Genomic DNA, 26630 nt, shown 5'->3' with positions numbered 1-26630 from the left:
GTGGGAAGCAGGGTGGTGGGCTAAAGAAAGCAGTTGAACAGGAATCTGAAGTGAAAACATGAGCCGGGCAAGGAGACAGGGTCATGTTTTGATGTTTCCATCTCTACTGCTTTATAAAGGGGTTCTCCTGATGGCCAGCCATGTCACCTGGAGCAAATCCCTCAATCTCATAGCCTCTGATTTCTTCATCTGGAGAGGCAGGAGGTTAGAATCACAGCTGATCTCTGAGGTCCTGTTAGCTAGAGGCGTTCTCTGAGTCACCCTGCAAGGGTGGGTCCTGTTCGGTCCATGAGGGTATCTGCTCCGTCCATTTATGCCACCAGCCCTCACCCCTTCCCTACATGTGAAACAGGGCTTCCTGTCTCTAAATCAGCCAGGGGAAGGCAGTCAGGAGAACCCTGGGGTCCCTCCCATCTAGGAACCATGTGGGGAGCAGAGAACCCCTGAGGGACATGGCGGTGTGACCACAGGTCCCCACGATCCACTCCCAATTCCCTCACTTCTCTTTTCACACAATCTGACACTCATTCTGGGCCTGGAAATCCTTCCCCGCTCTTCTGTGCTTCTATGTGAACGTTCTGCCAGTGCAAACTTTGTCCCATTTATGAATTTATTATTGGCTACCACATCCCAGACCACCCACAGTGGGCCTTTAACAACCTGAGTTTTTATCCCGATGCCATTTGAAACTTACCCAGAGTCCAATAACCACTGGACAGTCTATTAAAAAATATTCAGAATGAGTTATAACAAGGCTTCCTTTGTTGTTTCTAATCCATGAGCCACTCGGCCCAAAGGGAATGAACATGTAACTGTATAGTTGGACAAGTAGTATTTATAAAACTCAAACTCAGCAAGTATCAGGTACACCAGTGTGACTCTGGAGATGGTGAGAGAATATATATTGATGGGTGAGCTCATTCCGTTTTATCAAAACTTTGATTTTGAGCTTTTATTTCCTGATCTTTTTTAAGAAGCTTGGATTCTAGTGGTTTCTTATAAAAATAAAGACCATTTTTAACTCTGGGGCAACTTAATACTTTTAGTTTCTTGTAAAAGAAATCAAAGTGCTGTCTTCTGGGAAGCAGGGAACCTCTAGTAAATCTCTATATTGTTACTCCAAGCTTTACTGTGTCATGCAGAGGACTCTGGAGTTCTTGTTTCTTCACTTGCTTTAATCGAATTTGAAGAGGGCTGGGAACTGTGAGTGGTCTTGTCTTGCTTTAGGCATTTGCTTTCTTTTGCCATAAAAAGAAAACACGCCAAATTAGCATAGGAGGAAAGTGCCTGGAGGAGATCCAATGCTCATGAAATAAAGGATATGTTTTGCCTCTGATTTGATTCAACAAGTAAAATTGGTTTTACTGGGTCAGTAAATGCTGAGGGTAATAGGCATCTGGGAGAGTTTATGGTTTCTATGAACTGGGTACATTGAGAGGTGAGTGGCAAAGATGAGCACCAAGCATGTAAGGGCACCCCAAAAGGCACCACTCAAATGATCTTATTGAGCTGGGGCAACCTTTGTTGTTTAAGTTTTCTAAGTGTGGTCCTGAGAAGCAAGAAGACACAAAGGCAATAGTTCAAACTCACATAGACATCCAAGATCTCATTAGTGGGACCTTCGGCCAAAAAGGACTCTCCGGCAGTGCTCGAAATCTCATTTGGACGCTTGTATGTGAACATGGTCCCTCCGCCCTCGTATTTTCCAGGCCGGTCAATTGCCCAGTTCCCATTGATGATGGAGCGGCCAGAACGACTTCGCAAGGCTGTTGAGAAAAATGAGACAGTCCTTGGGTGAGCCCAGGTGTGCACAAGAAACTGACCGACCCCTGGTTGCTGGCTTATTCACTCATCAAGTTTGCTGCTTCATCCACTATGTGTGGGGCACTGGCCTAGGCCGTGGGGCCGGATGAGGCATCTAGATCACATCCCTTTGGGCCTCGTCACTCCTTCAGCTGACTTCAACTCTTTAAACCTCTTGGACTTAGTCTAGAAAGGAAGGGTGGGACAGGTTAGGAGAGCAGGACATGGAAAATGCATGGAAAAGGAGAAACTTAGAAGTGGAAGACAAAAGGAAGGGGGAACAGAAGCTGTATTCTATCCCATTATCTAAAGGTGAGAGGTTGCACATTGGCAGCTCATGAGCTGATTTTGGCTCACAAATGAGCTTAATTTGGCCATTATAGTGTTTTTATTTAAAAAAATATTGAACCCAAATTTAAGAATTGGGAGATTTCACATAAAAAGTTTAGAGTTCTAGCTTCTCTTGTAAAACAAGAAGACATGCTAACCTCGGCTCCATGTTCTGTCACAGCAGCAATCATGGAGCTGGGAGGACCACCTCTGTTAGACAGGGCCTGCATGCTCTGACTGTCCTTCTCCCCACCGCTCCTTAATACTCCCCAACACCGCAGCTAAGTCTCAGTTTATTACCCATTGACTCATGAATATAGATTATGCATCATGCTTGAATTATTATTTTTTCTTACTGAATAGAGTTTTTCTTACAATTCTTCCTACCTGTATGTCTACTAAAAGCGGCAAAACTAAAGATGGGCTAGGAGGGCCATATGATTGTCTCCTCCTTGGTCACCTCCACTCATGTATATTCCCTGACTTCCGCAGCCTTCTAAGGATGGGCACTGTGAACTAGTCCCATGTACACCGTCAGAATGGATCGTCACAACATTGCTAAGCAGGTGTGCGCGTCATTTTTCAGAGCACGTCTGAGAGGGAACTTGTTCAAGTTCAGAGATGGGTGACAGAACCATGACTTGGAGTCCACACTCAGGAGGGAGGTAATAAAGGAGAAGAGGGGCAAGGAACAAGATCCTATGGTTACTGAGAGAAGAAAGGACATATTTTACCCCCTCACACATTTGGTACCTGGATACCACCACCACCCCCCAGGCCAAAGGAAAATTGGATCCTATTCTTCTTTTTTTTAAATATTAGTTTACTTATTTGACTGTGTTGGGTCTTAGCTGTGGCACACAAGATCTTCTATTGTGGCATGTGGCTCAGCTGACCCATGAAATGTGGGATCTTTAGGTCCCTGCCCAGGGATCAAACCCATGTCCCCTGCATTGCAGGGCAGATTCTTAAATACTGAAACACAAGGGAAGCCCCAAAGGAGATCATGCTCTAAGTGACATGGTCAATAGTAGGCCTGTGGTGGCACTGATTCTGTGTACTTTCAATTTACAGTTACTAAACTTAATACTTTTTTACAATGTATTATGAAAAAATTTACACATGAACAAAAGGAGTGAGAAAGGTATAATAAGCCTCCATGTACCCATCCCATCACCCAGCTTCAACAATGATCACGCCTGCCTTAGCTTGTTTTGCTTTGCCAATGACAGACGTTATCTTTACATTTTTCAGTGGTGATGGGGGTTTAGTCACTAAGCCATGTCCAACTCTTGTGACCCCATGGACGGTAGCCTGCCAGGCTCCTCTGTCCATGGGATTCTCCAGGCAAGAACACTAGAGAGGGGGTTGCCATTTCCTTCTCCAGGGACATTTTTTAGTAGATCTCTCTAAAGTATAAAGACTCTTTGTTTCTTAAAGCCAGTTTAGCAGTGTTTTCTACAATGGGCCTTCCCAGACCTGCAGAGTCAGAAGCTGCTTGCAGGAGTGGAAGAACCCCCAAGGCTGAGGTGACCCGTGCCTCCCACCCCCCAAAGATGCTATCCCTGGCTGGCTCACTACCATGGCTCCTGGGAGATCACAGCTGTGGAACATCGAATACCAAGTTAGAAAATCACTTCAGCTTACTGAGTGGCAAAGAAGAGTCAAGAGTTGACACTGAGGATGAACAGGTTTGGGCTATTTTCTCTCAAAACCATAGTTCTTGAGAGTGGTCCATATAGGGTCTCTGTATTCTCACTTCCCATTCACTTCTCAGTCATCTCCAATCTGGCTCTTGTTCCCGTTATTTCACTGAAACAATTCAAATGAATGTCACCAGGACCTCCATGTTGTCAAATCCAATGGGCACTTTCAGCCTTCCTCTTATTGGATGTCTTGGCAGCATTTGGCACTACTGGCTGCTCCATCCTATTTGAAGTCTTCTTTCACTGGGGTCTGGGACACCTCATTCAACTGGCTTTCCTCCTGCTCTCGGGCTGTGCATACGTTCTTTCTTTTTTCTCATCTTTTTCTACTTGGCCATTAAATGTTAGTGTTCCTTAAGGCTTCAGAGTAAACCTGATTTGGGTGTTGTACTCCTTTCTTGGGTGATTGCATCTATGCCCATGGCTTCAATTACTATATCCCAGTGACTTTGACATTTATGTCTCCAATTCAGTATTTTCCTTTGGTCCTAAGCTTGTGGGATTTTTAGTTCCCTGACCAGGAATCAAACCTAGGCCCTCAGCAATGAGAGTGTGGAGTCCTAACCACTGGACCTCCAGGGAATTCCCTAGTCCCAGACTTGTATATCTAAATACCTATTTGACGACATCCCTCAGATGTGTAGGTCTGAACTCATTCTTGACCTCTTCCAATATTTCTTTTTAAACTGAAGTATAGTTGATTTACAATATTAGGTTAATTTCAGGTTCTACTGCACAATGATTCAGTATTTTTACAGATTACACTCCCTTTCCACTTCCCCTTGTAACCACTAGCTTGTTTTCTACACCTGTGAGTCCATTTCTGTTTTGCATATGCATTCATTTATATTATTTGTGAGACTCCACATATAAGTGATATCATATAGTGTTTTTCTCTCTCTGACTTATTTCACTAAGCCTCATATCCTCTAGGTCCATTCATGTTGCTGCAAATGGAAGAATTTCATTCTTTTTATGGCTAAGTAAGCTTCCTTGGTGACTCTGCAGTAAAGAATCCACCTGCCAATGCAGGAGATGCAGGTTTGATCCCTGGGTCAGGAGGATCCCCTGGAGAAGGAAATGGCAATCCACTCCAGTATTCTTGCCTGGAAAATCCCATGGACAGAGGAGCCTGGCAGGCTATAATCCATAGGGTCACAAAAGGGTCGAATACAACTTAGCAACTAAACAACTGTTATCCATGCATTCCCACACTGTTGGTGGGAGTGTAAACTGATTCAACCTTGGAAGGCAGCCTGGTTACTAATTATTCTCAGAATATGGGGTTAAATGCCCCTCCTCCCCATCCTCTCCCCCTCACAATGGGTTTAAACGCCCATACTCTTGACTTGAGAATTATTCTTCTAGGAAACTACTTGACAGATATCTTTCTTTTTTTTTTCTTCATTTATTTTTATTAGTTGGAGGCTAATTACTTTACAATATTGTAGTGGTTTTTGTCATACATTGACATGAATCAGCCATGGATTTACAAGTATTCCCCATCCCGATCCCCCCTCCCACCTCCCTCTCTACCTGATTCCTCTGGGTCTTCCCAGTGCACCAGGCCCGAGCACTTGTCTCATGCATCCAGCCTGGGCTGGTGATCTGTTTCACCCTAGATAATATACATATCTCAATGCTGTTCTCTCGAAACATCTCACCCTTGCCTTCTCCCACAGAGTCCAAAATTCTGTTCTGTACATCAGTGTCTCTTTTTCTGTTTTGCATATAGGGTTATCGTTACCATCTTTCTAAATTCCATATATATGCGTTAGTATACTGTATTGGTCTTTATCTTTCTGGCTTACTTCACTCTGTATAATGGGCTCCAGTTTCATCCATCTCATTAGAACTGATTCAAATGAATTCTTTTTAATGGCTGAGTAATATTCCATGGTGTATATGTACCACAGCTTCCTTATCCATTCATCTGCTGATGGGCATCTAGGTTGCTTCCATGTCCTGGCTATTATAAACAGTGCTGCGATGAACATTGGGGTGCACGTGTCTCTTTCAGATCTGGTTTCCTTGCTGTGTATGCCCAGAAGTGGGATTGCTGGGTCATATGGCAGTTCTATTTCCAGTTTTTTAAGAAATCTCCACACTGTTCTCCATAGAGGCTGTACTAGTTTGCATTCCCACCAACAGTGTAAGAGGGTTCCCTTTTCTCCACACCCTCTCCAGCATTTATTGCTTGTAGACTTTTGGATAGCAGCTATCCTGACTGGCATGTAATGGTACCTCATTGTGGACTTGATTTGCATTCTCTGATAATGAATGATGTTGAGCATCTTTTCATGTGTTTGTTAGCCATCTGTATGTCTTCTTTGGAGAAATATCTGTTTAGTTCTTTGGCCCATTTTTTGATTTAGTCATTTATTTTTCTGGAATTGAGTTGCAGGAGTTGCTTGTATATTTTTGAGATTAATCCTTTGTCTGTTGCTTCGTTTGCTATTATTTTCTCCCAATCTGAGGGCTGTCTTTTCACCTTGCTTATAGTTTCCTTTGTTGTGCAAAAACTTTTAAGTTTCATTAGGTCCCATTTGTTTATTTTTGCTTTTATTTCCAATATTCTGGGAGGTGGGTCATAGAGGATCCTGCTGTGATTTATGTCAGAGAGTGTTTTGCCTATGTTCTCCTCTAGGAGTTTTATAGTTACTGGTCTTACATTTGGATCTTTAATCCATTTTGAGTTTATTTTTGTGTATGGTGTTAGAAAGTGTTCTAGTTTTATTCTTTTACAAGTGGTTGACCAGTTTTCCCAGCACCACTTGTTAAAGAGGTTGTCTTTTTTCTATTGTATATTCTTGTCTCCTTTGTCGAAGATAAGGTGTTCATAGGTTCGTGGATTTATCTCTGGGCTTTCTATTCTGTTCCATTGACCTATATTTCTGTCTTTGTGCCAGTACCATACTGTCTTGATGACTGTGGCTTTGTAGTATAGTCTGAAGTCAGGCAGGTTGATTCCTCCAGTTCCATTCTTCTTTCTCAAGATTACTTTGGCTATTTGAGGTTTTTTGTATTTCCATACAAGTTGTGAAATTATTTGTTCTAGTTCTGTGAAAAATACCATTGGTAGCTTGATAGGGATTGCATTGAATCTATAGATTGCTTTGGGTAGTATAGCCATTTTGACAATATTGATTCTTCCAAAAACAGTGGTTAGATGCCACAAAGTAGGTGGCAATGCCTTAACCGTATGCGTGTTGTCAGGCCTGAGAGCCTCTTCCATCCTTGTCAAGGGAAGTGCTAACCTTCTCTCCTTTCATACAACACGACAGATATCCTTCTGTAAGTATACAAAAGTGTTTTTTAATAAGGATATTCTCTGCAGATTGTTTTAAACTGAGAAAAACTAAAACCAACCTAAATATCAATTAATAGAGGATTAGTTAAGTAAATCGTCATCTTGGATAACCATGCAATGGAATATCACATGGCCCTAAAAACAATGAGGCAGGTCTGTGGGTATGAAATGAACTCTGTGATACATTTTAAAATGAAACAAAAATACAAAACAGTCCATTTGGTATGGTCTCATTTGTTATACACTTTAAAATAAAAATATACACATTTAAAAAAATGTAGGCACACACATAAAACATTTTAGGGCAAGACAGTCTAAAACAATTAACATTTGGGGAAAGGAATGGGGGTTTAGGTTGGGATGGGAGATAAGAAGGGAGACATTTATTTCCCACTTTATATCCTTTTACTACCATTTAAAATTTGTTTTACCACATGCATATATTATTTTCTTTAAAGCTTAAAAATTTCAAATTAATATAAAGGACATGGTACAAGCAGAAATAAAATATTTCCCCCCCTTTTTACAGCTTCTCCTTAAAATCCAATTTGGAGCATCAAAAGCTTAGCATTGAGGTAGGTTCTGGCTAAGATTTTATTGCTTTTAATGGCAGTATTATAGAAGAGGTTATTATCTGGAAACCAAAAAGCCCATTAAAGAACCATTTGAAGTATGGCAAAGACCCCCCTAGGAAATTAAACACTGGGACCCTGAATCTTTTTACCATCTACTACTGTTATCCTGGGGGGCTTCCTTCGTGACTCAGCAGTAAAGAATCCGCTCGCCAATTCAGGAGACCTGGGTTTGATCCTTGAGTAGGCAAGATCCCCTGGAGAAGGAAATGGCAACCCATTCCAGTATTCTTGCCTGGAAAATCCCATGGATAGAAGAGACTGGTGGGCTATAGTCTGTGGGGTCACAAAAGAGTTGGATACAACTTAGTGACTAAACAACTGTTATCCATGGATTCTCACAAAGGGTTTAGATGAATTTTTAACCATAGATTAGCAAAACACTTTAAAAAAAAACACCACCAGATTTTTTGCAAATATGGTCCTAATACCATATGCCCAGAGGTTAGCTTCTGAAACAGGTCCAAAACTAGCCCCCCATCTGGCCTGACATATTGAAAACAGCTGCATCTACAATATCTGTACTTGTAAGCAGCTCCAGGGCTATTAATGGTGTCCAGAACTAACTCACAAAAAGGTGCAGGTGACTCATGGCTTTTGCTAGTGCGTATGTTCACTGAGGTCAAGATTTGGCAAAGTCTGTCTGAAAGGCACCCTCACAACTAAGTCAATAAGAGGAAATCTCCACTCTTGTTGGACATTTGGGTTTTATTCCAGTTTCTTTTTTTTTTTTTTTCTTTTTTTTCCCATTTATTTTTATTAGTTGGAGGCTAATTACTTTACAATATTGTAGTGGTTTTTGCCATACATTGACATGAATCAGCCATGGATTTACATGTATTCCCCATCCCTATTCCAGTTTAAATTGTCAATGCTGGGCATATAATTTTTGGCCTAAACTCTCTGCATCAACAATGCCCTTCTCCAAGGTTCATGTACAAATTGTTAATATATCCATGCCCTGCTTCTCATACACCTCATCCCACCATCTTAATGCCCACTGTTGATGACCCAAACACTGGCTCCATGATCAATTACAGTAATAGATCACTGTGATTCTCCTACTAACAAGTTCCTTGAAGCTTTTTAATATTTCACTAATTCTTAGAAGCCATTATGGAAGCAGCACAACAAACTCAGGGTTAAGAGATCATCACTGGCACTGCTGCTCTGATATAGCTGGAGGTCTGTAGTCCTGCCATTTCTGGTCTATGAGCTTCCATAGAAGCCCACATATGGGCGCCATCCCAAGTGAGTCTCAGAATATGTTACCCAAGCTAGATACCCTGAAAATGGAATACAATTACTCACTTCACAAGGACCACCTTGGAGGGGTCTGTCAATTGCATCTTTATTTTCACTAACCCCCAACTGAAACTTAGCATTCCTTCTATTATAAATATAGGCAACAGACCATAATAGTATTAGCAATACTGTGAGTTTATCACTGATAGAAGTCACTCATGTATTCATATGACATTATAGATGTTACAAATATTTTGAAATATTGTTTAAAAACTCATCACTATTCTGGAATTATAGTAATTATTGGAAAACCCTCCATGAGATTATGTATTTTAATGTCAAAAAAGCACATCACTATGTATATTACAAATTATTTTTCTAAAATATTTTTATAATTTTAATTAAGTATAATTGGTTTCCTTTTTTCCCCCTGTATCTTATTTTATAGATTTAAAAACAGTATTCTGAGCTAGTATCCATAGACTGCCAAGGGAGTCCAAGGCACAAAAAAGTGAAGAACCTTTGGTCTAATGATTTATGGTTTTCAAAACACAAATGAACTCACAAAATATGAATGCCAATCCTATAGGGCAAGCAGGACACAAACTGTCTTTATCATCCAAATGAGAAAATAGGTTCAGAGAGATTAAGTTCCTTGCTCACGGTCACAGACTATTAGGTTAAGTCCAGGATTTGAACTTTGATGCTCTAATTCCACATTCACTGCAATTATGGCAGTAATTCTCAGAGTGTGGTCCTTGGGCCAGCAGCATTAGCATCCCCTGGAAGCTGGGAGATGTGTTGGCTCAGGCTGGCTGAATGAGAAACATGGGTGGGGTCCGGCCCTCAGGCTTAGCAAGCTGTCCAGGCGGCCGTGGTGCGCTTAAAGCTGGAGAAGCACTGCAGTATACCTTCCCATCTCTTATTTTTCAGTCCTGATCAAAAGAGAAGATGTCTTCATCAAAGGAGGAATGGTTTCACATCTTATAGACCGGCTTTGCCTGGGCAACAGGGCTGACACTGAGAGAAGGGTAGCTAAAGGGCCAGTCTGGGGCTTGAAACCTATGTTCATTCCACCCTACTATTGAAGCTCTTGTCACAATGCCCTCCTTCGAGCATTTAGGATTCTAGGAGCTGACTTTTCCCACGAATTTCAAGTTACCAGTAATCAACCCCAGAGGATGCCTATTATCAAGTGACTTTACACACAAAGCATAAACCATTAAAGGTTTGGATTGTGACTAACCCTTGGGGTGTGTATAAGACAGTCCAATTCAACTCAACAAAAAATTAAACCAAGACACTGAGGAAACCCATGAACTGTACTGTTAAATCCTTGCATATACAATTTTTCCCATTACTGACATGGGATATGTATTACAACAGAAGAGCAGTAGTTGCCAGGCAGATGATTAAGTTCTGGTGCAGTTGTCATTTCCTGAACACATGTGGAATTGGCCTGATTAAGTCATCTCAGTTGAGTTAATTGCACTGACTGCTCAATTTATAGCTGTATTAAATTTTAAAAAAATAGGATGTAACTTGCATATAGTAAAATATTTAAATTATAGCTTGATGACTTTTTTGTATTTGTATTGTGCCTGTGTTACTGCTACCTGGATAAAGATGCAGAACAACCCAGCTCCTGCAGAAGGATCCTTTCTGCCCCCTCAGAATCATTATCCCATCCTCACAAATCTTAGCAGTTGCCACTACTCTGCTTTCTAGAGTCATATTTTCCCTGGTTTTGAATTTCACATACATGGAATAATATCATACATCCTCTTTCACATTGAACATCTTTTACTTAACTTGATGTCCATGAGATTCATCCACTTTGTTGCGTTTATCAGGAGTTTCATTCTTTTTCACAGCAATTTATTATTGTATAAATATGCCACAATGTGCTTTACTATTATTGATTGACTTTTGGTGTATTTCCAGTTTTTGGCTCTTATGCATAAAGCTGCTGCAAACATTATGCTTTTGGTGGACGTAAGTCCTTATCTCTGTTGGGAATATACCCAGAAGTAGAATTGTTGGATTATAGGTATATGCATGTTTAGTTGCAATAGGCACTATCAAACATCTTCCCAAGATGGCTGGACTTAATGTTGTTGGGAGCCAGGGATCTCACTGTGGAAAGGAGACATATACATATGGAATGGGGGAAGGCAGCACAGAACCTTGTGGGGATGGATTTAAATTTGAGATAAAAGTGTAAAAAAGGGCTTATTTGTGTAGGTGTGGCTGATTCACTTTGCTGTACGGCAGAAGCTAACACAGTATTGTAAGGCAACTATACTCCAATAAAAATTAATTAAAAATTAATTTGTGATAAAAGCATGAATTAATGATTTTGAAATCATGTATATATAGGTGTGTGTGCATATGCACAAAAATATATATGCATGCATGTATATTTTTATCACGTGTATGAATATACATTGTTGTTGTTGTTTAGTTGCTAAGTTGTGGCTGACTCTTTGAGACCCCATGGACTGTAGCCCACCAGGCTCCTCTGTCCATGGGATTTCCCAGGCAAGATTACTGGAGTGGGTTGCCATTTCCTTCTCCAGGGGATCTTTCCGACCCAGGGATTTGAACCTGTGTCTCCTGCCTTGACAGGTGGATTCCTTACCACTGAGCCTCCAGGGAAGCCTGCATGTATATACACACATGCGTATATTTCCTAGCTCTGTCTGCTAAGAGGGCTAAGAAGCAGAGACAACCCGCTAGCAATAAGCATACCTTGCAAACTTAATCTTGTTCTCTTATACCACTCTCCATGAAAAGGTGTCTTTTTTGGGAGAAATGACTAGTACCAGGGATAGGGCAGGGTAGGTACAAGATAAGCCTGGAAGTAAGGAAGTGTTCACAAAACTGGGGACCTGTTACAAGGATATAGGAGTCACTTTGAAGGGCCTCCTGCTAGCAACATCTGAGACTGTTTGAGCACCCAAATAAATATGGTAATGAATAATAAATTATTGAAAAAAAGGGAAATTCATGAGTTCATACCAATAATATATAGATAAACAAATATGCAGAGGAGAAGGGAGGGCTCATGCTGATGAGAGATTTCAAGGGCCAACTGGTAAATATGGAGAGAGTGATGGAGTTGGAAAATCATTTTGCAATTTGTTCATCATGGTAAATATTGGATCAGCCAAAAATCATCAATCCACACTGAACTTTGGGGGGAAATTCTGATATGGAGCAATACATTCCAGTGGTCTTGTCAGCCCCTCAGACTGCTTATCCATTGCAAGGGAGAAAGAGAAGGATAATTCTCCAGTGCAGAAACGGGGCAGCAGTCTACCAGGTGATCAAAACGAGCAGCACCAGCGAGAGAAGGTGGACACTGTGTGGGTCTCCTGATGTGGACCTTGCAAAGTACAAGCCACACCCAACCCACTGCTCAGCTGAGAGGGTATAACTTTCATCTACTCACGAGAAACAGCAGACAGCGAGGAATGTTTTATTTTTTTAAAGTGGAGGACTGATGCTCAAGCTGGAGCTCCAATATTTTGGCCACTTGATGCGAAGAACTGACTCACTGGAAAAGACCCTGGTGCTGGGAAAGATTGAAGGCAGGGGGAGAAGGGGACGACAGAGGATGAGATGGTTGGATGGCATCACCATCATGACTCAATGAACATGAGTTTGAGCAAATTCTAGGATAGGGAAGTGAAGGCCAGGGAAGCCTGGTGTGCTGCAGTTCACTGGGTCACAAAGAATTGGACTGGACTGAGTGACTGAATGACAACAACTGTATTTTTAATAAATGTCAGTATGACAAAAGACAAAGTCTGTGGAAACATTACAGATTAATTGAGGAGAGAGAGAAATGTCAACGAATTGTATTGCCTAACTTAGAGTGGCTCCTGAACCAGAGGAAGTGCTGTAACAACATTATGAGATCAACTGACAAAACTGGAGTATGGACATTAAATTAAATACTTGTAAGTTTAGGGACAGTGTAAATGTGTGAAGTTGCTGGCTATCCAGTGCTTACATAAGAGAGTGAGTACTTACTGAGTATTTACCCATTCTTAGTAAATAGCCAGGCTTCGCATATGGTGCTAGTGGTAAAGAACCCGCCTGCCAATGCAGGTAGATGTAAGAGACACAGGTCCAACACCTGGGTTGGGAAGATCCTCTGGAGGAGGACACAGCAACCTACTCCAGTAACCTTGCCTGGAGAATTCCATGGATAGAGGAGCCTGGTGGGCTACGACCCATAGGGTCGCAAAGAGTCGGACATGACTGAAGAGACTTAGCGTGAACACACAATAAATACTCACTGAAAGTGGGATGTTTTTGGATAAAAGGCCACGATGCACTTAACCTACCCTCAGATGGTTCAGAGGAAAAAAATAGAAGTGATTCTGCATAAGGAAATACAAGAGTTCTTTGTAGTATTTTAACTTCTGCAACATTTTTAAAAAATTAAACTTTTTATTTTGTATTGGCATGTAGCCAACTAACAATGTTGTGATAGTTTCAGGTAATCAGCAAAGGGACTCACCTCACATACATATATCCATTATCCCCCCCCTGCTATCCAGGCTGCCATATAATACTGAGCAACTTCTGCAATATTTTATGAATTCAAATTATTTCCACATAAAAACTTGAAAAAACCCCACAAGTTGACTTCTCCCCCAAATACTCATGCCTGGGTTACATCTCCCCAGTGATTTGGATTTAATTGGTTGGGGTATAGCCTGGGCAGTGAGAGATTTACAAGCTCCCAGTTGATGCTAATGTACAGCCAGGACTGGATTAGATAATGGAATTTCCAAAGCAGAAGTAAGTGCCACTGTTTTCTGCATCCTGAACCACAAGTGTTGCTCCCCAATTACTCTTGTAAAACTTCGAATTAATTTTAGGAGATAATGTCTACAAATACAAAATGTGATGTAGGAGAAACAGCATGTATAATCAAACCAGACGTTCAGACGAAGCCCCAATATTCTCTAATGGCCTTTGAACATCTTCTGATGGGTATAAATATGCTGCAGGGAGGCCATATGCACAGATCACATAAAACATTACTTGACAATATCGAGTTCTAATATTCATGAACATGGAACATTTCCTCATTTTGAGTTCTTTTTTGATTTTGTTCAGCAGAGTTTTGTAATTTTCCTCATATATCAATAGATCTTATACATATTTTGATAGATTAATCCCTGTTATGGTTTGAATATTTGTGTCCTCTCCCATCCAATTCATATATTCAAATCCTTACTGCTAAGGTGATGTACATTCAAAAAATGAAGATCACGGCACCAGTCCCATCACTTCATGGCAAATAGATGGAAAACAATGGAAACAGTGACAGACTTTATTTATTTATTTATTTATTTTTAACAGTGACAGACTTTATTTTCCTGGGCTCCAAAATCACTGCAGATGGTGACTGCAGCCATGAAATTAAAAGACACTTGCTCCTTAGAAGAAAAGCTATGACAAACCTAGTCAGTATACTAAAAAGCAGAGGCATTATTTTGCCCACAAAGGTCTGTCTAGTCAAAGCTATGGTTTTTACAGTAGTCATGTATGGATGTGAGAGTTGGACCATAAATAAGGCTGAGCACCAAAGGATTGATTCTTTTGAACTGTGGTGTTGGAGAAGACTCTTGAGAGTCCTTTGGACTGCAAGGAGATCAAACCAGTCAATTCTAAAGGAAATCAATCTTGAATATTCATCGGAAGGACAGATGCTGAAGCTAAAGCTCCAATACTTTGGCCACCTGATGTGAAGAGCTGACTCATTAGAAAAGACCCTGATGCTGGGGAAGACTGAAGGCAGGAGGAGAAGGGGATGACAGAGGATGAGATGGTTGGATGGTATCACCGACTTGATGGACATGAGTTTGATCAAGCTCTGGGAGATGGTGAAGGACAGGGAAGCCTGGCATGCTGCAGTTCATGGGGTTGAAAAGAGTTGGACACAAATGAGTGACTGAACAACAAGGTGATATATTGGTGGCTCAGTGGTAAAGAATCTGCCTGGCAATAAAGTAGATGTGAGTTTGATTCTTGGGTTGGGAAGATCCCCTGGAGAAGGGAATGGCAACCCACTCCAATATTCTTGCCTGGAGAATCCCATGGACAGAGGAGCCTGGTGGGCTACAGCTCAGGGATTGCAGAGTTAGACATGACTTGGCAACTGAGCACACAAAGGTGATATATTAGAAGGTGGGGAATTTGAGAGGAGACTAGGGGATGAGGGCAGAGTCCTCATAAAAGGGTGTGTGTACCCTTATGAAAGAGGCCCCAGAGATTGATTTCTTGTCCTGCAATGTGAGGACACAGTGAGAGATCTTCCTCCTGGAAGAGATCCTTCCCCAGAGCCTGACCATGCTGACTCCTTGATCTTGGACTTCCAGCCTCCAGAACTGTGAGAAGTAAATTTCCATTGATTATGAGCCAACATTCCTCCTACCCCGCCGAAAACATTCTGTCACTGTGATGCTCCTACAGGACTGCCAAAGACCAAAAGTGGTGCAAAAGAAGTTTTAGGATCAGAGTATGAAGAAGGTTCAGAGTGAAACTTTGATGCAACTTTGAAAGAAGTAACACCTATGCATAAGTATGTTTTTGGCTGGTTTCTATTATTAAGTTTATTTCCCTGATCTCTAGGTATATAAACCCGCTTTCCTTGCTAGAAGGTGAGTACTTTCAGGGAAGGTACTGTGACATATACTTGTTGGCTCCACTGCTTAGCTCTTGCTTGGCACTCAATAAATGCTTATTGAATAGAAGTAAATTATGAGCTGTTTTATTCTGATCTATCTTATTTTAACCTTGGAGTTCAGATAAGAAACTTGGAAACTCCATAAAGTCCTGCTTTTATCTAGATGTTCCTGTTTAAGAATTCCAACCAATCTTAAAAACTGTTCTCCATTTCTTCTGGCTAAAATGGTAAACACATGCAATGATGCCTAAAAATTCTGTTTGTTTTTTTTTTTTTAAACAAAGAAACAAAAAAGCAACATGTCTCTTTGGGTAGATCCAGGTCCAACCTGATAAAATGTCCAGATTACGGTTTCTGTTAAACAAATACACACACATATCACACAGTGATATTTTTTAGCTCAGATCTGCGATGAAAAGAATTGAACTTTGAGCTGAAAAGAATTGAACCTGTGTGATTTTCTACAATGATGTAACAGTTTGGACTGAAAATCAGAGCATCAGAGAAAGAAGGCTGGCTTTCTTTGGCACTGTACAATTACAGGTTGTGAGGGGTTTGAATAAAGGGAACTGCCAAGTCTGTTCTTATTTTAATTGCTAAATTATGGCTAAGTACACCTAATTCTCATTCTTTATAATAGTAACATTTGATGTATTTTGACTCCAAATTTCCTCTGAATGCTTACTAACTATAAAGAAAGTCTGTGTGTTTTTAAGCCCCAAATAATGTTGTATGAAATAGATCTCATCTATGGTTTAAGTGGGGCTTTCCAGGTGGCGCTAGTGGTAAAGAACCCACCTGCCAATGCAAGATACATAAGAGATGCAGGTTTGATCCCTGGGTTGGGAAGATCCCCTGGAAGAGGGCATGGCAACCCACTCCAGTATTCTTGCCTGGAGAATCCTACGGACAGAGGAGCCTGGTGGACTAGAGTCCAAGGGGTCACAAAGAGTTGGACATGTCTGAAGGACTTAGCATGCACGCATGGTATAAATGAGATGATAAACTGAGCAAAGAAGTACTGAGGGGCTGTAAAGGTAAGACACAGCCCACAGTCTTCAGAGCTTCGACACCTGCTAATATGATGCGTGTAGAGAGGCCAGTAAAATTTCCATGGGGTGCCGAGGGGCACAGAGGGGTTGGAGTCTGAGTAGGAACTTGCAAGATGAGAAGCAGTTTGCTAAGCAGAGGATGGGGGGCAGGATTCTTTGGGGGACAGAGGACACGGACAAAGGCAGAAGCCAGAAAAGCCCTGAGCATGGAAGGGTGGGGGACAGTCTGGTGCGGTCAGAAGTGTCATGGGGTCCTGGGGCTGGAGTAGAGGGGGGATGTCTGCAGAGTGAGAGGCCCTGGAGATGAGGTGGGAAGGGGCTGCTGAATAGGAAACCCCCAAGTTCATGACTGCCACAGTTCCTGGAGGGCCCACCATGCCTCATGGGCAGCCCTTAGCTCTGTTACTACAGCCATCTGGGGCCACCTCTCCTATCTAGGCTGAACTATCTACTTCCCACGAGCAGGCGGGACCTGTTTGCCCTTTAAAACAGGGGTCCCCAGCCTCCAAGATCAAATGCCTGATGATCTGAGGTGGAGCTGATGTAACAATAATAGAAACAAAGTGCACAATACCTGCAATGTGCCTGATCCCCAAACCACCTGCCTGCACCCTGGTCAATGGAAATATGGTCTTCTATGAAAACATTCCCTGGTGCCAAAAAGGTTAGGGACTGCTGCATTAGAAGGCATTCCAGTAGTCCAGTTTACGCTAATGAGTCTCATTATAGCTCAGTTCATTTAGAGATAAACTTGGTATCTTTCTCACTCTAAATGAGCTTGCTTTCCTAACCCCTCCTCCTCTTAAAAAAGAACTATTCTCCCATTACTCAGATCCAAGTTTTGGCAATCATCTTTGGTTTTTCCCTACCCTTCTCTCTCCCTTTCCCTTCCTGCCTACTCCCTTAGGCATTCAAGTCCTCTTTGTCTCACCTTTGGACCATGACAGAGGTCTGAACACGGATCTCCTGGCAAGCTACCCTAGGTTAATCTTCCGAAAATACCCACTTCCTCCTGTCCCTTCCCTGCCTCTGAATTTCCACGCCTAATGGATAAAGCCCTGATTGGCAATCAATGTCTTGTGTGATTTGACTCTGTCTTCAACCATCTCACACAGCCCCCTCGTCTTTAGTCAAGTATGGAAAATGTCTGTAATCTGTATCTGTGATTTTTTTCATAGGAGAGGAGCTCTGTCTTATTCTGTATGTTCCAAAAGAATACTCAGTAGATATTGTTGAATAAAGCCAGTGTCCCCCTCTCATCTTGAGGGCCCTATTCAGGAGCTGTTACCTCCTGCTTCTAACCTCTTAACCCTAGTGGCGCTAGTAGTTATGAACCCACTTGCAATGCAGGAGACATAATGAGACTTGGGTTCAATCCCTGGGTCGGGAAGATCCCCTGGAGAAGGGCCTGACAACCCACTTCAGTATTCTTCCTGGAGGATCCCATGGACTGAAGAGCCTGGTGGGCTACAGTCCATAGGGTCACAAAGGGTCAGACAGGACTGAAGTGATGTAGCACATGCCCTGTTCTTCGAGGCTCAATCAATGGCTGTCTTGATTGTTTTACTATTCTTTTTTTTTTTAAAGAGACAACATTTGTTTCATTTTTTCATAATCAAATGAGAAGGATTATTAACAGAAAACAGATTAAGCATAAAAGCCCAACATCATAAGAGATTTTCACTTAACACATGTCAGCAACAAAGTAATGCCATGTCTAAGCTCCCAAGATTTTTTTTAACCTCAAGAGCAGAAAGTTGAATCAGACTCTTCAGCTCAGGCCACTTCTGCTGTACAAGGCCCACCTCTCTTGTTTATTTTCCTTTTCCCACAGGATTCTCTCTGACATTATTCCATGACTGTCCTAACCAGGATCTACACTAATGTGATACATATGTGTGTGTATAATACATGTAAATGTTACTATTTTCAACAACCCCGTTTTTAAGATTCAAGCATAAGCTTGAATCCAATGAAAAGATGCAAGATCTTGTGGGAAACTCTAAACAACCAATCTAATATCATTTTCACCACTTTTTCCCTTTTTTTTCAGACACATGTGTTGATGCACAGTTAATTTACAATGTTGTTGGACTTCCCTGGTGGTCCAGTGGTTACGACTCTGTGCTTCCACTATAGGGGGCAAGGGTTTAATCCCTGGTTGGGGAAGTTTGTCATAGCACGTGATACGGACAAAAAAAAAAGAACTCAAAAACCAAACTATGCTGTGTTGCTTTCAAGTGTATAGCAAAGTGATTCAGTTTCATATATATGTGTGTGTGTCTATATATATACATAGACACACATTCTTTCCAGATTCTTCATTGGGGAGAGATAAATTAGGAGTTTTGGATTAACCCATACACACTATGTTTTTGCTGAGGGTTCCAAGATGATGGTGCTAATTCAATCCTTACTAGTGAATTGATAATGGCAGAAGTTAAATTAAGAAACATAGGATGTACTTAAACGCTAATGTAATAGAAGAGTTTTATTGCAGAGATACAAATGAACCCAAACCCTTTTGTTTTCTGAGTATGAGAACACTGAGTAATAAATACACATCAATTTCAAGGTCCTCTGAGAGCAAACACAAGGAAAGAAATTTCTGTTTAATGACTTCAACTGTTGAGCTATGATTCTTGCTTGTGATACTTCTCTGAGACTGAACCATTTATGTCTTTGGAGTTAAGTGTTATAGAGCTAATGATGACAGCTTGTCCATCTACTCGGTTAATAGCTAGGCAACATTTTCCTGTGATGACAATTTAAAAAGATTTTTAGATGAAACCAAATATATATTACCTACAGAGCAAAATCACATTTGGAAAATAAAACACAAAATTTCAAAGAAATTCAGACTTGCAGTAGAACAACTTTGGGCTACCTTCTTAGTGTCAGGAAGGATTTCTTTCCTGATAGAAAGTACTCCAGTACTAGTACTTTTCTTGGTACTGGAGGTTTAAAGGAAAGTCTAAGAAACACTGGTGAAGTGGATTTATCTCTAAATCATCTTGAGAGTTTGATCTTCTGCTAGGCTCCTCCACCTTATAATCTCAGTTTACTTAAAAAGAACTTAAAAAATGGAAAATGTCAAACATCTAACATTAACAGTAAACAAAGCAGTATAATAAAGTCTCATGTATCTATCACCGAACTTTAGGAATTGTCAACATTTGGCCATTCTTCATTATAACTTTCTGACTGCTTCCTTGTCTTTCTTGCTCATCTCAGGGGAGATAAACTTGTTCTTTTCCTTGGAAGTATTCACTCATGTCAGATTTCAAGAATATAGCAGATTTATCTGTTTTTTTTACCTCTCTGATTTAATTCCCTTTCCAGCTTGGGTTAAGGAAATGTAAGGTGGTGCTCAGAATGGAATTAACCCCACTTGAGCTCTGTTCCTTTGCCAACAAAGGTCCGTCTGGTCAGGGCTATGGTTTTTCCAGGTATGGATGTGAGAGTTGGACTGTGAAGAAAGCTGAGCACTGAAAAATTGATGCTTTTGAACTGTGGTGTTGGAGAAGACTCTTGAGAGTCCCCTGGACTGCAAGGAGATCCAGCCAGTCCATCCTAAAGGAGATCAGCCCTGGGTGTTCATTGGAAGGACTGATGCTGAAGCTGAAACTCCAGTACTTTGGCCACCTCATGCGAAGAGTTGACTCATTGGAAAAGACCCTGATGCTGGGAGGGACTGGGGGCAGGAGCAGAAGGGGACGACAGAGAATGAGATGGCTGGATGGCATCACTGACTTGATGGGCATGAGTTTGAATGAACTCTGGGAGTTGGTGATACACAGGGAGGCCTGGTGTGCTGCGCTTCATGGGGTGGCAAAGAGTCGGACACGACTTAGCGACTGAACTGAACTGAACTGAGCACTGTTCCTGCACTTGGGGTATTGAGCACCAAGTAATAATAGGGTCCAATTAGGGCAGCACAGAGCTAGAGCCAAGGTTCTCAAAGTGTGAGCCCTGAGCCAGCTGTAGCAGCACTTGAGAACTTGTTAGAAATGAAAACTCTCATCCCATCCCAGACCTCCTGAACTTGAATCCCTGTAAGTGGAACCCAGAAATGGGTGTGTTAACAAGCCCTGCCAGTGTTTCTATTGCACACTCAGCTTTGAAAACCACCACTCTAAAGGTTATGGCAACTTGAAACATGGACAGCTGCAAGAATCAGGAATGTGACACCTAACCTGTGTTCTCTTGTGTGTGAGTGCACATGCACATCCCCCCACCCCCACACAAAGACACTTGTATATAAGCATATTCTTATCTAAAATAGCCTAAAACTTATTTCTGGGCTTCCTTGGTGGCTCAGATGGTAAAGAATCTGCCTGCAATGCAAGAGACCCAGGTTTGATCCCTGGGTCAGGAAGATCCCCTGGAGAAGGGAATGGCTACCCACTCCAACATTCTTGCCTGGAGAATTCCATGGACAGAGAAACCTGGAGGGCTACAGTCCATGGGGTCGCAGAGTCAGACATGACTGAGGGACTATCACTATCAAAACATTTCTACCTGAAAAATGAATACAAGCTTGAGGAAGATATTAACAAACAAAATCTCTGGGTAAAACTTAAGCTTCTTTGTTGCAATATTTCATCTATAAGTCATAGGCAGTGGACATCACCGAAGCTTACCTATTTTAGGTATTGACCCACTCATGAAACTCCCTCCGTGCCTGCTGCAGTAATGAAGACAGAGTGCTATAGGAAGAAGGATAAACACGTAGGTCCACTGAACAGAACAGTCTCAAAATAGAGCTGCATAATTATGGCCAATTGATTTTTGACCAAGTTGCAAAGGAATTCAATGGAGAAAAGGTAGTCTTTCAAACAACTTGCATATCTATCTACATTGAAAAAAAAAATGAACTTCAACCTATACTTCCCACTTTATACAAAAATTAAATCAAAATGGATCATAGACTTCCATGTGGAATGTGCATGCGTATGTGCCAAGTCATTTCAGTCATGTCCAACTCTTTGTGACCCTATGGACTGTAGCCCGCCAGGCTTCTCTGTCCATGGCATTCTCCAGGCAAAAATACTACTGGAGTGGGTTGCCATGCCCTCCTCCAGGAGATCGTCCTGACCCAGGGATCGAACCCTTGTCTCTTAAGCCTCCTGTATTGTCAGGCAGGTTCTTTACCACTAGCACCACCTCGGACAAGTTTTAGAAGAAACCTAGGATAAAACTTCTGTGACCTTGAGTTAAGTGAAGTGTTCTTAGATATTATACCCTAAACCAGATCCATAAATGAAAACATCGATAAGGTGGACTTCATCAAAATTAAACACCTGCTCAATGAAAGACTATATTATTCTATATCTAGAGTATATAAAGCACTATTGGAATTCAACAAAAATCCACTTAGAAATTGGGGGAAGGATTTGAACTTTACCAAAGAAATATACAGGCTGTATATAATCACATTGATTTCCTCAATTGTTTTTCTATTTTCAATTCCACTGATTTCTGCTTTCTTTTGATTATTTCTCCCTTTTGCTTGCTTTGTGTTTTATTTCCTCTTCTTCTCCTAGTTTCTCAAGGTTTAAGATTAAATTTTTGATTTAGAATCTTTTTCTCTTTTCCAATATAAGCATTTAATGCTAGACATTTCCTCTTAGCACTGCTTTAGCTATATCCCACAAGTTTCAACGTGTTGTATTTTCACTTTCATTCAGTTCAAAATATTAAGTTCATGTGAGATTTTTGTCAGTTCATTTCCATGTATTTTTAAACTTCAAATATTTGGGAAATTTCTGGATCTCTTTTGATACTGATTTCTAGTTAAAGACCCATCATGGTCAAGAAAAGCTGTTTTATGTGATTATATTAAATTTGTTATGGTTTGTCTTATGGTTCAGAATATGGTTTATCTTGGTGCCTGTTCCATGTGCATTTGGAAAGAATGTCTTTCTGCTGCTGCTGGATGGAGTGCTGTATAAATGTCAATTAGATCAAGAGTCTACTTGTTCTATTAATTATCTTGAAAAGAACATGACAGGCTCCGAGTTTAATTGTGGATTTGTCTCTCTCCTTTCAATGCTATCAGTTTTAACTTTATGTAATTTGGGACTTTGCTGTTTAGGTGTACTAGTCTTACACATTTGAGACTACTATTTTTTTTTGGTTAATTTCTTCTTTATTATTATGCAAGTTCCCTCTTGTCTCTGGTAATTTTTCCTTGTTCTAAAGTCTACTTTGTGTAATAACATAGTCACTCCTGCTGTCTTTCATTTAGTCTTTCCATGGCATATCTTTTTTGTTTTATCCTTTTAATTTTAATCTATTTTTTTCATTACATTTAGAGTATGTTTCTTACAGATAGCATCTCATTAGGTCTTTTTACAAAACCTAACCAGACAATATCTATCTTTATTTGGTATTTTAGACCATCCATATTTATCACATAATCATTGATTAGATTTAGCTCTACCATTTTCTTAGTATTCTATTTGTCTCCTCTGTTTTTTGCTCCTCTGTTTTCCCTTTTCTTTCTTTAGGATTTGGATAATTTTTAGTACCCCGTATACTTTATCAATTGGCTTTTTGTTCATAACTCTTGTGCTATTTTTTAGCTGTTACAAAAGGATTATAATATACAAATCTAATTTGTCACAGTTTAATTGAAGTTAATATTTACCACTTCAAATAAAATGTAAAGTCTTAAAAACATACAGGTCTTTTACCCTCCCCTATTTATATTATATTTGTCATATGTATTACATCTACATACAGTGAAATCCTCCCAAAGTTACTTTTGTTGTCAATAATCACACATAGTTCATATAACTCAAGAAGATACGACCTTGGCTTTTTTATAACCTCACAATAATCTCATGAGATACATAGTAGGTATTATGAATTCCATTTTAGAGGAGAGAAAACTGGTGAGTTTGATGACTTGTCTGCATTCACACAGCTGGCCAACAGCAGAACCAGGAGTCAACTTATTTGTTTTCACTTCCTTTCTCTGCTACTAGGTCACCATATATGTAAGTTACAGCTTTAGTACAGAAAACCAGAATCTGGGGGACAGGAGGCGCCATCAAATTGTAAAAAGATACTGGAAGTGAGAACATCTGGGTTCGAGACATGCTCTGAACATTGCAGGACATGAGGATATAGCTCATTCAAGTAGAAAACTCAATATGTGACTGCAAAACCGGGAACTGTCTGTAAATAATATATCACTGCAGATGGTGACTGCAACCATGAAATTTAAAGAAGCTGCTCATTGAAAGAAATCTGACAAACATAGTCAGCATATTAAAAAGCAGAGACATCATTTTGCTGACAAAGGTCCATATAGTCAAAACTATGATTTTTCCAGTAGTCATGCATGGATGTGAGAGTTGGACTATAAAGAGGCGGAGCACCGAAGAATTGATGCTTTCGAACTGTGGTTTTGGAGAAGACTCTTGAAAATCCCTTGGACAGCAAGGAGATCAAACCAGTCAATCCTAAAGGAAACCAACCCCAAATATTCATTGGAAGGATTGATGCTGAAGCTGAAGCTGAAGCTCCAATACTTTGGTCACCTGATGCAAAGAGCCAATTCATTGGAAAAGACCCTGATGCTGGGAAAGACTGAAGGAAGGAGGAGAAGGGGGTGACAGATGATGAGATGATTGGATGGCACCATAGGCTCAATGGACATGAGTTTGAGCAAACTCCAGGAGATAGTGAAGGACAGGGAAGCCTGGCATGCTGTAGTCCACGGGGTCACAAAGAGTTGGATATGACTTAATGATTGAACAACAGCAGCAGTATTTAAGCATTCTTCCCACTGGAAGCACTATGGTGTGCTGACAGAGGTGGCTTTTACATCCTATGTGTGGCACCAAGATAATAAGTGGAAATAGGCCTGGATCTAATTTTTTAGGCACTTGATCAACCACAGACTGGCTGATGCTGTTCACATTTCCAACTAACAAATAAGTTTCAGCCCATGGTCATTTATGTTGGCTCTTCTCCATTTGGAATTTTTGCTACTTCTATTCATCAAAAATAATCAGGATTCCAACTACAGATGGTTGAATACAAAATTCATTTCTGTGGAAATCCTATTTCCTTTTCCTTAAATTAGTGGTTTTAAAAACTGTGTTCCCTGATGTCCTAGAGATTTTCATACAGTTTCCAGATCTCCACAGTGTCCTCAGGGGTCATCATAGAGAAAACGGTAGAATGGTCCTGGCATATGTGTTGGGGGAAGGAAGCCACCTCTTTCTTCTTTTGTTTATTTCAAATATTTCATTTGAACAAATAGTTCCGTGGCACCATTAAAGAAATTTGAAAACCTCCACCTCAGAGCATTGACTCAGCCTCTCAGGGTGGGTGGGAACTTGAGGTTTGTGAACTTCAGTCTAACCATCCATGGAAGACTTGAATTCATTACCACTACGTGCCATCTGCTTGGGCAGGGGATGTCCATGTCTCTAGCAGTTCACTTCTTTGTTTAGCTCTGATGCCAACAGTCATTTGGCAGGTCAGTTCTTCTCAAACGTGACTGCCCATTTAAATCACCTGCATCTTTGGTATGTATGCATCCGTACATGCTCAGTCATGTTGGACTCTTTGTGACTCCATGGACTGTAGCCCCCCAGGCTCCTCTGTCCATGGGATTCTCCATGGCAAGAATACTGGAGTGGGTTGCCATTTCCTCCTCCAGGGGATCTTCCTGATACCCTGGATCGAATCCGCATCTCCTGCATTGCAGGCAGATGATTTACCACTGAACCACTGGGTAAAGGTTTAAAAACTACTGCTGCCTGGGCCCCACCCCTAAAGATTCTGATTTAATGGGTTTGGGGGTGCAGCCTGGGTCATGGGCGATTTCAAAGCTTCCTAGGTGATTCTAATTTGTAGCCAAGTTTGGAGACCTCATAGCCTTAGATGAGCTGAAATCTGCACCTTAGAAATGTCACGTGGTACTCTTACTCCTCCTGTGGAAGACACGTATAGCAATTTGAACCCGTCTTCCACATAAGAACATATATAAAATCCAAAGAGAGCTTTCACTTTCCTCCCAGAGTTTTCCTGTGCCAATTAAAATCCCAGGCTTTCTGGATGTCTCCCCCTGCAACATGTTACCTGGCTGGTCTGCATTTCTTTTTTTTTTTTTTTTTTTTTTTTCTTTTTTTTTTTTTATTAGTTGGAGGCTAATTACTTCACAACATTTCAGTGGGTTTTGTCATACATTGATATGAATCAGCCATAGATTTACATGTATTCCCCATCCCGCATTTCTTTTTTTTAAAAAATTTTATTTGTTTATTTTTGGCTGTGCTGGGTCTTTGTTGCTGTTCCAGCTTTTCTCTAGTCATGGCGAGTGGAGCTACTCTCTAGTTTTAGTGCGTGGGCTCATCATTGCGGTGGCTTCTCCTGTTGTGGAGCATGGGCTCTAGGCCGCTTGGGCTTTAGTAACTGTGGCTCATGGGCTCAGCAGTTGTGGCTCTCAGGCTCTAGAGCACAGGCTCAATAGTTGTGGTGCCCAGACTTAGTTGCTCTGCGGCATGTGGGATCTTCCTGGACAGGGATCGAATCCATGTCTTCCGTATGGGCAGGTGAATTCTTTGCCACCGAGTCACCCGGGAAGCCCTGGTCTGTATTTCTCTTAAGGTGAGGTGTCTTCCCAGAGTGGATTGTACTAGAATGGATGTGATGATTCCACAGGAGAGCAGAAAGAGGACATCTCTCCTCCACACTCGACTCTGATTCCTCTGAGTCTGCAGTTTCTATGAAGCACATGGTTGATTTGATGAAAAGCTTTTTTCAAACAGGTGCTGCTGCTTAACTCCTTTCCCCACCTCGTATTTGGATACCAATTATGAA

The 26630-nt window shown here is 41.1% G+C and overlaps 1 protein-coding gene and 1 non-coding gene across 7 annotated transcripts in view; both read right to left on the bottom strand.

Annotated features, from left to right (window-relative positions):
• Window positions 1-26630, bottom strand: part of THSD4 (thrombospondin type 1 domain containing 4) — a 630092-nt gene that overhangs the window by 35376 nt on the left and 568086 nt on the right. For all 6 annotated transcript variants that reach the window (XM_043470952.1, XM_043470955.1, XM_043470954.1 and 3 more), the window contains one exon: window positions 1591-1766. In XM_043470952.1, the coding sequence (XP_043326887.1) occupies window positions 1591-1766 (176 nt within the window). The remainder of the gene's footprint in view (window positions 1-1590; window positions 1767-26630) is intronic.
• On the bottom strand, window positions 6993-7118 carry LOC122444471. The gene has a single exon (XR_006270299.1). It is a non-coding gene; the product is annotated as a U6atac minor spliceosomal RNA (small nuclear RNA).

Source organism: Cervus canadensis, chromosome 6 (assembly GCF_019320065.1).
Source record: "Cervus canadensis isolate Bull #8, Minnesota chromosome 6, ASM1932006v1, whole genome shotgun sequence".
Lineage (NCBI taxonomy): Eukaryota > Metazoa > Chordata > Mammalia > Artiodactyla > Cervidae > Cervus > Cervus canadensis.
This window is presented reverse-complemented; position numbering and strand designations above follow the sequence as displayed.